General features: G+C 34.6%; 1 protein-coding gene and 1 non-coding gene across 10 annotated transcripts in view; both read right to left on the bottom strand.

The window, feature by feature from the left end:
- Window positions 1-15212, bottom strand: part of EYA4 (EYA transcriptional coactivator and phosphatase 4) — a 298986-nt gene that overhangs the window by 121947 nt on the left and 161827 nt on the right. For all 9 annotated transcript variants that reach the window (XM_049695614.1, XM_049695613.1, XM_049695616.1 and 6 more), the window contains exon 3: window positions 3105-3154. In XM_049695614.1, the coding sequence (XP_049551571.1) occupies window positions 3105-3154 (50 nt within the window). The remainder of the gene's footprint in view (window positions 1-3104; window positions 3155-15212) is intronic.
- LOC117197208 (U8 small nucleolar RNA) lies at window positions 6230-6368 on the bottom strand. The gene has a single exon (XR_004477745.1). It is a non-coding gene; the product is annotated as a U8 small nucleolar RNA (small nucleolar RNA).

The following is a 15212-nucleotide window of genomic DNA, read 5'->3' on the forward strand; positions in this document are numbered from 1 at the left end:
TATGAAACTGAGAGAATACTGTCCCTAACGTCTGACTTTCAGTATATACACATAATATTATTTCTAAGAAGACATTTTACCTTCCTTATATTGTATGGGTTTGTAAATTCTCTTTTTTCTAATCTACCAGTCACATCTGCGGGCCAAGCATCTCTTTCCAAAAGAGGAATTAAGGCCAAGCAAGACAAAGAATTTGCTGATACACATATGTCACTCCAAAAATTTCCCTGGCAAAGTTTCCACGCCCAATTTAATTACTTCCCTACTGTAAAAACACTTTCCATCTGCATTTATTCTAATCTTTTCAAATCCAAAACCAACATACTATAAAGCTAGCTAAATAAATGAATGATATTAGCTTTAGGTTCCAAGTGAGGGAGCATTTTATAAGGCAGTGGGTCTCCAGCTCCCATGCATTTTATGCTGATACCTTATTTCATTTTGAGCTCAGTTCTTTACTATAGATTTGTTTAGAATAGAATTACCTAGCCCCAGGCCTTAACTCTCTTTCTCTCTCTCCCTGCCCCCCCTACACACATATAAACACACACAGAGGGGAGGGAAGGAGGGAGGCATGGGGGAGAGAGAGAGAATATATGAATATTTGTGGTTCTTAATGAGCAAAAAAGAATGTACCCATACATGTATATGCTAAAAGAATGCTGTCCATTATCTATAATAAAGGCATCTTCATGTTTTTTCTGATTGTTTATAAAAACTAAACCTCAGTACATGCATATAATAATTATTAATTTTGGCATCCCTTGATTCGTTGACTATTCAGTAAGTTATTGTATCCTTTTTGTGTAAGATGTTCTATAGCGTATCTTTATTCTCTTCTTGGTGTTCCATCACTGCACTGACTTAATGCCATTTTGCCACTCCCAGACCTAATATCTGTGAATAAATAGAGAATCCAAGAATATCCACCTCTTTTTGTTATTGACACTATGAGGGTGTGGAGGTTGTCATTTGCACCATAAGTTAGGAGGAGGGACCAGACACTATCAAAATGTCTGGGCAACACTGAATCAATAAATGATTCTAAGTTTTCTTGAAGGCCTTTCCATCTCGGGTTTTTATAAACAAGGGTGCTTTATGTGTTTGTTTGTTTGTTTGTTTTTTTGTGGTACGCGGGCCTCTCACTGTTGTGGCCTCTCCCGTTGCAGAGCACAGGCTCCGGACGCACAGGCTCAGCGGCCATGGCTCACGGGCCCAGCCGCTCCACGGCACGTGGGATCTTCCCAGACCGGGGCACAAACCCGTGTCCCCTGCATCGGCAGGCGGACTCTCAACCACTGCGCCACCAGGGAAGCCCCTATGTGTTTGTTTTTTATATCACAAAGCTTTAGAATCCTTAGAAATTGATTTGCCTAATTTTACCCATATATTGCAGATTAGGAAACTTTTAGAAGCAGCTAATCCATGGCAACCAACTAGTAGTTTCCAAGAGGTCAAGACACTTTTCAATTAGTTTCTATTATATAATAATAATAATATATAACAAAATATATTTAAAACAATCTTTTAAAAACAACTGTTATTGATCTTAAAAATAAAATGGCACTTTTAAGGCCATATGGGTTGGGATTTGCTAGATAAATGAGAATGATCTAATTCCAGGTTTAAATACATTGAGATCTGAATTCTCTCTTTCTTTTCTAACTTACTGATATAAATTGAAAACACTGAATCACTTTGGTGCATTTCTGCTTGTTTAAAATTTGTTCAAGCACTAACACTATATGTCCAAAAAACCCGAGCGGCCTCGAGTAAAACATTTTGATATACAATATTAATAAAAAGAATATAATTATATGTTCTGTTTTCCCTACTAACCCTCAAGACCAGCTACTTGCAAAGATTATCTAATTAGTTAAACTATAAGTCATAGGTGGGTTTCTCACAGAGGTCAGCAAAATGGTCAGGAAGGAAATGTCCACAAGGACTAGAGCTTGAGTCTGCCCTCTCCATGCATCCTGGAATTCCTTTGCTTTGTCGGAAAAATTTAATGGTTCATCCATTGCCTAAAGCTCCAATAAGTTAAAAGTATTTGGTTCTATTTTGATGTCTAATCGTAAAAGACAAAGATCATATGTCAAAAACCCTATATCATATTATATACTTTTGATGATCCAAAAAAAAGACCACACGCAATCATTTCACTATAAGATATCTAGGAATTAATTATAAGAATATCATATTACATAAAACAAAGGAAGATTTACTCAAACTGTGAATGGACTGTATATAATATATACTTGCTTTCCAAAAGGAAAATATGGTGATCATTAACATTTTACCTAGCTCTGTATTGTTTTACTATACCAAGAGAATCACTACATACATTATAAGCTGGAGCAAGTAGGACAAAATAAACTAACACCCATCTCACCGTTAAACAAATTTCTTAATGCAAGAAGTTAACTTATATCATTTATATCATATGAAGGATATGCGTTTACTATTGTTATGATATTTAAAATACTTTTACTTACCCATTTAAAATTTTGAAATAAAAACAATGAAAACGTATAGACCTAAAAATGTCTGTTAGGCATCTGGTCCAACCACAAACAACTAAATGGGGCTAACTCCTGTATGTAGTGGCCTGACCACTTTAATTCATCATTTCTTCAAGCTCTATATGACCATAAAGAGAATGCCAAGTTAATTTTTATCTTTTCTCTTTGATGGCATTCGCAAAATCTAGCAATGTTTGATTGAAAAAAAAAGGTAGATTTTTGGTAAACAAATTTAAGAGGCATTCAGTTTCTGGCAAAATTTCAAATGTGAATACGTTATAAGAAGAGATTAGAAAGAAAAATGAGGGTGAACTTAAAATAATGAATGCTAAGGGAATATATTTCCAAGTGTTCCTAGAGATGTTCCCACTATTGTTCTTTAAAGTTGACTTCAATCAGTGCCCTTTTTATTAATATTATGATTAATGGCATCCTAGCCAGTCTAATGTGTAATTTCCATACAGATAAGTTCTTAAACTCAATGTTTTAAAACACAGTTGTATCTGGAGTCTAATGTCTTATTAGTTCTCAAAAATTGCAATTTTTCTTAGTGAAGTATTGGCCTCTATTTTACTGTACCTGGAATTCTGGGGTTCTGGAACATCTGATTCTGTGCACGTTTTCTTTACCTGTAAGAAAAGAGTACTAGTTAGTCTCATATGAAAATACAACTTCCTCATTCAGGTTCACACACTTGTTAAACTTAAAGTGGCTACAGCTCTGCTCACCAAGATCTCTATAAGATACTCCCCACATTTTACAGCGGTAGCATGCAGTATTAAATAGTGTATTTCACTATTATCCTATGAACAGCTGTCAAAGGCACTTCCCTAGACTCCATTAGTATGTAAAATGTTCAGCTAAAATAGCTTGGGACTAGCTTAACTAGGAACAAAGAAACCAAAGAACCAGGTTTCCCACTTAGGAACTGGAAAGTCATACTGCTCTCAATTCACTAAGAAATGTTTTTCCAGTTGATACTGCTTCTGTCTCCTACTAAAGCGCACAATAATAAACAAGAGCTTCTGGGGGCAAAGCACAGTGTTAGCTAAAACATTCATATATTAATTTTCATTTTCTCAATCCAGTGGCTGTATGTTTTATATATTTCTCAGTATATCAATTAAGTTTCGGCATTGCTCACAGGCATCTCATATATATTTAGAGTATACTTTGCAGACTGTATTTCAACTTTGTGGTTTTTAACCCACAAAAGGTAAAGAATGAAAATAACTTTTACTTTAGGACACACTATCCATTTCTGGACAAAAGTGTGTGATACATCCTCTAAAATAAGGTAAAGCACACATCCATTGCCTTTCACAATTTAACTTCAAGCACAGATAACTATGTCTGATTATTATGGTCTTAATGGTACATTATATGCAAAGTAAATTCCGTTTCAAAAATTCCTTAGTTAATATGTATCATAAACAGTATACATTAACAAGTCCATTGTCATACACTCTGAGTGTTTACATTGCCATGGTCTATTTACGCAACCTACAGAATCCAAGGCACTTTAACTTCTAATATGTAGCTTGGAAGTGAAAATAAGTCTCCTGAATTTACACCATGAGTATACTACATAAGTGTGAACTGTGATACAAACGGCATCACGTAAGAGTAAGTTTTAAATGTTAAAGATACAGCATTGTCTTTCCAGCTCACAAAGTAACTCTTTCCTCTTCTGACTTAAAAATACAAATACAAAAAAAAAGATCCTTACACTTTCAAAAAGCCATGTTTTTGCTTTCAGTTTTAAGCCTAGACGTTTTATAATTGGGGAAATCAAGTATTTGGCTTGATTAACTATACTCTTTTTTGCATCCCGTGTATACATTCATACAGTATGAAAATAAAACTGGTTAGCAAAGAAATTATTATCTCTGTCCTATTACGTAACGTATTCTATGCTCTTAATATGAAACTTAGCACCAAGAGATGGAAGGGTGAAGAAATATTTTTGAGTAATTAGTTTAAAAAAAAAGGGAAAAAGGAAAACTTTTCTTAAAATGTAAGCATAAAATTCACTATGAAACCCACAAAAGTCCCTTAAAAACTCCAAGAAAAATAAGAACTAAAAGGGAAGGACACGATAATAAAACCCTTCTTTCCCACTGGTTCTTCCCTATGATTCATCACCAGAAACTATATGAACTGCCCAATGAATACGTAGAAATCACTTCAAAGTGAATGTCACTTTCTGAAAGACTATGATAGCTTGACTTTGGGACTGACTAAAGGAGCTCCAGATCACACAAGCAAACTAGACAGATACTTCCAAGCAAAAGTCAGAATGAGACAAGCTTCCTATGGTTTAAAAAACAAAGGTTTTAAAAAATCTTTAATACCAATGGCTTTACATAACATCTTTCTCCAGAAAGTTCTTATTATTTTAATTTATTCTTAAAGTAGTAATTGTAATGCCAGAGAACACATCTATTGACGACTTACTATCTAGTTTGCACAGTCCCAGATTCATAGCTTATGCTTAATAAGAATATGATGAAAGATTGAAGTAGATATAGATATTCTTTTAGATATTGTTAGAACTTTGCATTCTTCAAAGTAATTCTTTTTAGGGGTTTTATTCATTTGTTCATGGTCGAATGAGGGAACAATAATATTTAGGATACCATGACTACTATAGGAGAGGTCTATGCAGTGAGGTCGATGTTCAGAGGACAATCTACTTGTTCAGAGGCAAGTGACTTCTGAACTAAGTCTTAAAGGACATAGGCTTCAAAGACGAAATCTGGAAAAAGTAGGTACTTCATGGGGTTTGTCAGAGGAACCATATGATGAAGACCTTATAAATGGTAAAGAATTTGGAATTTAATCTTTGGACAATGAAGACCAATGAAGGATTTTAAGAAACAGACTGGGTAGAGATGGTGCAGGAGGTAGTGTGGAAGGGGACAGGCTGAGGACTGAGAGACAGATAAGAGCCTAATGCAGCAAGAGAGAAAGTATACATTCCATGAAAGCAGACATGGCATTGATCTTGTATATCACTAATCCCTAGCCTTGAATAGACGCTCCTTGCTATGGTATGAATGTTTGTACCCCTTCAGAATTCATATGTATAATCCTCACCCCCCAGAATTAGGGAGTGGGGCCTTTGGGAGGTGCTTAGATCATGAAAATGAAGGCTCTACAAATGGGATTAATGCTCTTACAAATGAGACCCCACAGAGCTCCCTAGCCCTTCTACCATGTGAGGACACAGTGAGAGAAAGTCACTGGCTCTAAACCAGGAGGTGGGCTGTCACCACGTACAACCGTGCTGGAGCCTCCATCTGGCATTTCCCAGCCTCCAGAATGGTGAGAAATAAATGTCTGTTGTTTATAAACTACCTGCAGTATTTTGTTATGGCAGCCCAAATGGATTAAGAGAGTCCCCAAATACGAGTTCACTAAGTGAATCATTCAATCCATCAGTGAGAGATGGTGAAGGCCTGAATTAAGATAGGAGCCATGGGGAGAGTTGAGAGGATGTTTTTGATAGATACTTCTAAGACAGAATTGACAGAATACTGTTATTGATTGAAACAAAGTATAAAGTAGAATGTGATCTGACCTTTTAATCTGTCCTTGAAAAAACTTTGGTAATACCAAAGATCAAAAAAAAAAAAAAGTTAACTTATGCCTTCTTTAAAATACTTCAAAACCCCATCTTTCCTCTGAATTGATGGAGAAAAGTTAGATGATCATTAAGAAACTTGTTTTGCAAGTCCTGATTACGCAGAGACGTTAATCACGAGTCATGCAAGCTCCAATCATCATGTTCTATTCTGACTTCCAAAAAGAAGAACAGGTAAGAATTAACCTACCTGATGAAAAGACAACCTACAGAATGGGAGAAAATATTTGCAAATGATGCGAGAGACAAGGGCTTAATCTCCAAAATATACAAACAGCTCATACAACTCAACAACAAAAAAACAAACAACCCAATCGAAAAATGAGCAGAAGACCTAAATAGACATTTCTCCAAAGAAGACATACAGATGGCCAATAGGCACCTGAAAAGATGCTCAACATCACTAATTATTAGAGAAATGCAAATCAAAGCTACAATGAGGTACTACCTTACACCAGTCAGAATGGCCATCATTAAAAAAGTCTACAAATAACAAATGCTGGAGAGGGTGTGGAGAAAAGGGAACCCTTTTACACGGTTGGTGGGAATGTAAGTTGGTACAGCCACTATGGAAAACAGTATGGAGGTTCCACAGAAAACTAAAAATAGAATTACCATATGATCCAGCAATCCCACTCCTGGGAATATACCCAGATGAAACTATAATTCAGAAAGATACATGCACCCCTATGTTCATAGTAACACTGTTTCACAATAGCCAAAACATGGAAACAACTTATCCCACTGACAGATGAATGGATAAGGAAGATGTGGTGTGTGTGTACACACACACACACACACACACACGCACATGCACACACACACAATGGAATACTACTCAGTCATAAAACAGAAGGAAATAATGCCATTTGCAGCAACATAGATGCAACTAGAGATTATCATACTTAGTGAAGTAAGTCAGAAAGAAAGACAAATACCATATGATATCACTTATATCATAAAATATGGCACAAATGAACCTATGAACAAAACAGAAACAAACTCATAGATATAGAGAACAGACATGTGGTTGCCAAGGGGGTGGGGGGAGGGAATGGGATGGAGTGGGAGTTTGGGGTTGGTAGATGCAAACTATTACATTTAGAATGGATAACCAACAAGGTCCTACTGTATAGCACAGGAAATATATTCAATACCCTGTGATAAACCATAATGGACGAGAATATAAAAATATGTGTATGTGTATAACTGAATCACTTTGCTGTACGGCAGAGATGGGCACACCATTGTAAATCAACTCTACTACAATAAAAAATAATAAATAAAAATTTTAAATAAAGAAACTTGTATGTTCACAGTGTCTTGATCACAGAATTAGAAGCCAAATGGACAGTTTTACCTAAATTTAAACACACTGTCCCATTTGAGAGATCAATACTTCATTAAACAGTGACTGCTGAATTATACACACTATTAAAGGAACACTATTCTTACAAAATACGTAGAATTTTGTCTTTAATGACCACTAATTTAGTTTTGAATTTGTTTTGAATAAAGCTGAAACAAGCAGGCCAAGAAACGAGGCAGAATTTCATGCCCATAACTTAAATCCAAATCTTAGTTTTCATAAGACACACAAGGAAATGAGCCAAAAATATGCCAAGAGAAAAAAGATAAATAATGTTAAATGCATTTAATTGGTGGCAAAAATATGAATTTTAACCCTTAATGTTATAAAAGTACATGAAAAAAATCAAAGCAAGGTGAAAAAGAATTAAGAGTTTATTTCAAGAAAATAACTATTAGTATGTAATGAAGATACAAACATCAAACACTGAATTTTTTTTGTTTGTTTGCTTTTTTTTTTTTTGTGGTACGTGGGCCTCTCACTGCTGTGGCCTCTCCCGTTGCGGAGCACAGGCTCCGGACGCGCAGGCCCAGAGGCCATGGCTCACGGGCCTAGCCGCTCCGCAGCATGTGGGATCTTCCCAGACCAGGGCACGAAGCCACGTCCCCTGCATCGGCAGGCGGACCCTCAACCACTGCGCCACCAGGGAAGCGCGATACTACTTTTTATCCCAATTCACAGATGATGATGCTGAGAACTAGAAAGATTAATCTGCAAGCAATTATGTAGTAAATTTTAAATCCTGATCTCTGAGGGCATTTTAACGAGTAAATGTTAAAAAACTAAAATTCATAAACATATAAACTAATCTTTTTAAAATGAAGATCAAAACACCTTAATATTTAAAAGTTCAATTTTTAATATATCATAATAATGATAATTGCTGCCATTTATTAAGTATTCTTTTCCACTCATTGTACTGGACTATATATATGTAATATCACTTAATCTATGAAAACAGGAGTGATGGATGAAATCCTCCTTCTACAAATGAGAAAACCAAGGCTCAGAGAGGTTAAACAACTTGGCAATGTCACACAGCTAGCACTAACAGGGACAGAATTAGAACCGAATGCTCCACAGCAAGCCTCTCTCTCTGATGCTAGATTTGCCAGTTGCTTTTATCAGGTTGTTTTAAAATTAAGAGTTGAAACTAACATTCTGTGGAACAATTTTTGACACTACTAAGTTACTTCTTGCAATATATTAACCATCTAATAAATCTTTTAAATTAGACTACTGAAGTAACCTTTTTTTTAACCAAGCACTAGTAACATGTACCAACACCCTAACAAGTGCAAAGATGGTCTAACGCATAAAACAGCGTCCGTTTTGTTGTCTTTGCTGTTGTTGTACGTCTGAGGTATCAGGATCCACTCATTCAACAAGGCTTTACTGAATGCCTTGGGGTATATGAGGCACCCTTCTAGGCACGGCGATGAACTAGACCTGAACAGTCCAGCAAAGTAGCCACTAGACACACCGTGACTATGTAGAACTTGAAATGTGGTTAAGTGTAAACTGAGATGTGCTGGAAATGTAAAAGGCACATGGGATTTCAAAGACTTAGTATGCAAAAAAGGGAAAATATCTCAATATTTTTTATACTCATAAATAAAATGATATTTAGGTGTACTGGGTTATAATCCCTTCTTTTTACTTTTCTAACAAAGCTAAAATCACAAGTGGTTTGGACTATATTTCTGTTGAACAGCGCTGACTTAGACGAACAAAAACCTGCCTGCATGGATCATGCATTTTAGTGGAGGAGATATAAAATAAAAATGTGACCAGATAAGCAACGAATATAAAGTCAGCAGCAACGACTGCCAAGAGAAAATGAAGCAGAATAAGGGGTTAGAAAAGACTGGTCAACAATATTACATTAGCTAGCCACTTATAAAAAACTGATGTTCTTATTTCACAAAACCATTCACTCTTCAAATTTTTTAGGCTGTTATATACATGAGTAATATAAATTGTACTTTTTAAACAATTACAAAGAATGTGGGATCTGGTATTGAGAATAATGAATATTTCCAATGTCGGGAAAATATATGTATAAAATATAATCTCTAGAATGTCTTGCATTATGACAATTATATTCAAGTATAAAAATCAACTTAAAATTTTTCACATTTTATAACACTAGGTACTTTGAGAGGCTTACAATCTTTTGAGGGAAAACAGAATTAACTTGTAAAAAAAATTGCAAAGAAAAACCAGTTTCTTTTATCCCATCCACCTTCTTCTAAAAATGCTGTAACCAATTATCCCAATTATTTTGTAATCTTGCTGTTTATAAATCCTGAAACATTATCAATAATAAAAAAATGTAGGGGGCTTCCCTGGTGGTGCAGTGGTTGAGAGTCCGCCTGCCGATGCAGGGGACACAGGTTCGTGTCCCAGTCCGGGAAGATCCCACATGCCACGGAGCGGCTGGGCCCGTGAGCCATGGCCGCTGAGCCTGCGCGTCCGGAGCCTGTGCTCCGCAACGGGAGAGGCCACAACAGTGAGAGGCCCGCGTACTACAAAATAAATAAATAAATAAATAAGTAAATAAATAAATAAATAAATAAATGAATGAATGAATGTAGGACTTCCTTGGTGGCGCAGTGGTTAAGAGTCCGCCTGCCAATGCAGGGGACACGGGTTCAAGCCCTGGTCCAGGAAGATCCCACATGCTGCAGAACAACGAAGCCCGTTCGCCAAAACTACTGAGCCTGTGCTCTAGAGGGTGTGAGCCACAACTACTGAGCCCACGTGCCACAACTACTGAAGCCCGCCGCCTAGAGCCTGTGCTGTGCAACAAGAGAAGCCACCGCAATGAGAAGCCTGCGCACTGCAACGAAGAGTAGCCCCTGCTCGCCGCAATGAGAGAAAAGCCCGCATGCAGCAACGAAGACCCAAATCAGCCAAAAAAAATAAATAAAAAACGTAAAGGATGGAATAATGGAAGAAGACATTTTAAAAAGACCTCTTTTGTAACTTTATTTTGTTTTGAAGTGAACTTTAACGATTAGGCCTTAGAGCATACTATACAGTGATAATGAAAGATCAATTCTGAAACTATAAATCCAAGATAAAAACTTTATAAATGAAAATTTGCTGATGTAATGAATAACTTATACATATTTTTGTGGGTGGTATGTAAGACAATTTTTATTTCTTCACTGAACTCTGTAGAGAATCTAATAAAAAATAGATTTGAATTCATTACTGTTTAAGGAAAACAATGGATAAAATATAGATATAAAAATAAAATTCTTTCCTCCAATACAAATTATATTGTAGGTTATTGCATGCAATACTCTTTGGAATATAGAAAGTGATACAAAATTAATGTTAACAATAATTGTCAGCTCTGATTGTATTTCAAGTGTGAATACTACAAAATGTACATGACTCAGTAAATAATATTTATACAAATACTGTAGTGTATCAATGCCTAGAGTCTTGTATTAGTACACACTTTATAAAATGTATTTTATGACTGGGTTAGATAAATTATTATAAATAATTGCTGATAAAGCAGAATGGGTACCTAACTTTAGTTACCATTAGGTTCTAATTTAGTAAAAAAAATGAGAGGTATAAATTGTTATGTGCCATTTTTTTCATATTTTCTAATACTTAGAATTTGGTCATATTTGAATTTTAAATTATGTAATGGAACTTAAAAGTTTTTCTTGTAATTATTCCAGCTTTATTCTAGAAATGTAAATTATCCTCTCAATTCCTACATCTCCATTAGATGACCTTTTTAACACATTTAATTTTTTCAATTAGTTGAACCAAGCTCAGAGTTTGATGTGCTTCCCCCTGAACATCCTGTTCTCTAATTAACAGCATTAAATAAATATGAATTAAACGATGTCCCTTTCTATTTTACTTCAGGATGCACACAGTAACATAACTAAGAAAATATAAAAGTAGGTATATGAATTAATTTTAAAATTGAGTCAAAATAATAACACTTGGCATACTCAAGTAAACATATATTTTTTGCAATAGAGGCTTTTGCCGAAAATTATTCTAGTGTTTATTTACTTAGAGTAGTGAAAGAAAATATATGTTCCTTTTCTAAATATAATATTTGCAAGTTAATACCACTTTGGAACTTACCACAGGAGGTACACTTTAATGTGATAACTACGATTATTTGTTCAGCCAAGTAAATATAATTTGTGTTGAGGAGATCAGCATAGAATTGCTATTCTGCTATTCTCCCATACAAATTTACACTATCTAAACTGGCTTCTACGAAAACGTCTCCACATTTCTCAGCAAGACTTATTTTACATTTTTTAGGTATGTTACAATTCAGTTCTTGACTTCTAAAAACTCAGTGCATGAAAAAAGAATCTTTGGAAAACAAAGGTTGTCACACAGAGTTTTAAAAAAGACACCTCTGTTTTAATATGCTCATACAAATTGAGAGTTTTTTCAAAAAAATAAAATACCATTTTGCCAAATGGTGGACAAAAAATTAAAGTTTTGGAGACAGACTTTGTGAAAATCTAATTACTAACTAATCTAATAGAACTATAGTTATAATGTGTCATTCTTCCTTAGAAACAAAAATCTTGCGGCTCTATAATTCACACATTTCTGAAATTCTTTTCATGGAGTTAGGGAAGTTTCTTTACTCCTCCCTTTTCTTATTATATCCCTCTTCGATGTTTTTATCATTGCTTACTCGAGCTTCTCCCTGCAATACTAAGTATAGGTTTCCAAAAGCCCAAGGTACCACTTACTTATTATAAAAGTGTGCGAGAACTCTACTGCATCTACTTCGGTCCAAAGGAAAATTGCCATAACCCTTCTTTAAATGCTATTCATAGACAAAGTATAAAGATACAATCGAATATTCTGTTATTAACTGCAACTGTAAACAAAAAACAACACATAAGACGCTCATAATAGTGGGATTAGAGGTTTAATAAAAACAAAGCCACCACCAAAAACCTGAAGTGGAAATTATTTTACCCCTCTAGTATTGGACTGTCATGGCAAGATCTTACTTGATTTCTGGCCTTTAATGCAGGAGCCTTCCAGGACCCAGGTTTGGGGGAGGGAGGTTATATAAAATTACACACTGGGGAGGAATTATGTTTTAAAGCTAAAAAATCCTATAGGCTATAACTCTTCATCAACTACAACTGTCACAATAGGGTTCAAATTATTTGAGAGTTCATTGCAAGGTTGAAAATATTTAAAAAGCAACTTAGTAACAATGACTGAGGGAGACAAAGCATAATTGTTCAGGTACAGTATATATGTATTAAATCAAATGTCAAGCCACATAAGCTTTTAAAATTCTGGAGTACATTTTCTCTTTAGTTATGCCATAGTCTTTTGTCACCTGCCATAAACTCCATATATACTGTATAAAACATTCAAGAAAATTTCAAACTCTTTCTAACAGTATGTTTTTTCATTACTACCCACCAGGGACTATATCAAAAGTAATACAGTACTTAAAATGCCACAAAAGTAACCATAAGATGCCTTAACATATCATGTTACAGTTCAAATGAAAGTTGGTCCCCTCCTAAGCCTGGAAACGAGACTAGATTGCCATGATACTTGGCATAAATATGACAGATAAATGTTAAACTGATTTTTTTCCCTCACAAATGTGCACTATAAACTATAAGAGATAGCTACCTATGTATGTATAGGTTCTTTATACTTTTGAACATGCATCTTTGCAATTCTGGGTGTCACAAGATAGATAATGTTAAAACAACAAAAAGGAAAATGGAATGTGCAATTCTAAACTAAGAACTAAATACTTAATGAGCATAATGTTGATTTGGTAGAATCCATTGCAGTTAAATTCAAATTGCTGACTCTACTGTACACGTTCTCACTGACCAGGAAAGAATAAATCCACCAGTATTCAATATGAATAGCTTTAGATTTCCCTCCATTCAAGTGAAGATATATGAATTCACACAAACAACGCTTTAAAAATAATCTTAAGAATTGATCCTATTCCCCTAAATAGAGAAATCGTGCTAATGTTTCTGACAACGTTTTTTATATGTTTGTTTTCTTTTTCCTTTTTAAGATATTGGAATGTTTTGGCCACAAGGTTAAGAAAAACTTCCCCATTTATCATGACCTGCCAAGCACAACTGGCCCCTAGACTACACAGCCCTCTACCACTTAACTAATTCAGCTCATCTTAATCATGAAACTTCAAAAGAATTTGGCCACAGGCGTAGACTAGCTATCATTTGTTTTAAAGTACAGATATCAGTCATTGTGTAACATATTCTAGTGCACCTGATATCATTTGTGCACTAGGTACGATTGATAACTAACCTTTTCAATTTGAACAGTAATCAATATAGAGATAATCTGGTTTATTAATACATAGTTGTTGAATTTTCGTAAAAGTTTCTGTTAAAATCTCTCTTAGGTTTGAATATATATATGTAAACTTTAAAAAATATTTTCAACGAATATTTGAAAACTCTCCTAATGTGCCCAAAGGTATCACAATAACTAGTAAGGAAAACTGAGAAAGTCTTTAACTTTAAAAACAAATTGACAGGTAGAATGTAAACAATAAAATGTTAAAGACAATTTTAAATTGAACAACATATACCTGCAGATTGATCTGAATATGAATTTACATAGGATATAAATATTTCTGGCACAGCGTGTTGATAAAAGAAGTATAAATGGACAGCTATATTTTCAAATTTCGTAAATTTTAAATTGTTGATCTTCCATTAAAATAGCAACTTTTAAAGAGAAAATCCTGAGGTTCTGGCATCATGTTCTTTATTTTTAAAATTAAACTATACCCAATAAGCAAAAATGTATTTGTAGCATACTGCATTTTAACTTGATTTTTTAAAGACATTCTAGCAACATTTTGAGTTTCAAAATCTATTCTAAAGTAGTTTTATATGAAGTCCATCTTGCATAACCATTGTTGTAAGAAGCTTATAAATCACCTTTCCTCAGGTTTTAATCCTAAAATGAAATTCTTCATTAGCAGAGTTAATAAAACACAGACTCTGTGGCATAATTTACACACTAAAAAAACACAAATTATGTTTTGAGTAGATTGAGTAGATTTTCTATCAAATTAAAGTAACATTTTGAATTACCTGTAAGCTAAGGGCAAAAGACAAAATAGTTCCATGTGAAACGTATTTCGCACATACAAATTTGTGGTCAGAAAAAATAGTTCCATTAACTGTGTAACTCCAGGTAAAAACTAAGCAATTTATTGCAAGCCTTTTAAAATGTACAAGTTGATTCTTTAGATGGAAGTGAAATTTAGTCAGGTAATTTCAAATTTTCTGTGACCCTAAATACGTGTCTATCATAAAGAATGAAGTACCCTCTGCAGTCTCAATGTAAAATAGATCCCCACAGTGGTTAAACTCAAGGGTTAAAGAGTAAAGGAACTATAAATTAGGTTTATCTGTCGTGAAGGTCTCATTCTAGGTAAACCTAATAAATAATTGAGATATACTTACAATTTTTTCCTCTTTGACCTCAATTAAAACGGCTTTCTGAGAGCGGGTTCTAAGGACAATTTATCGTGGTTTCCTCACTACACACTTATGAAGTCATCTGGCTTTTGTATTTCTTCAACAGCTGCATTACCTTCGAAATTGGCTTATAGTATTTCCCCAAAGCAAAA

This window comes from Orcinus orca, chromosome 12 (assembly GCF_937001465.1).
Source record: "Orcinus orca chromosome 12, mOrcOrc1.1, whole genome shotgun sequence".
NCBI classification, from domain to species: domain Eukaryota; kingdom Metazoa; phylum Chordata; class Mammalia; order Artiodactyla; family Delphinidae; genus Orcinus; species Orcinus orca.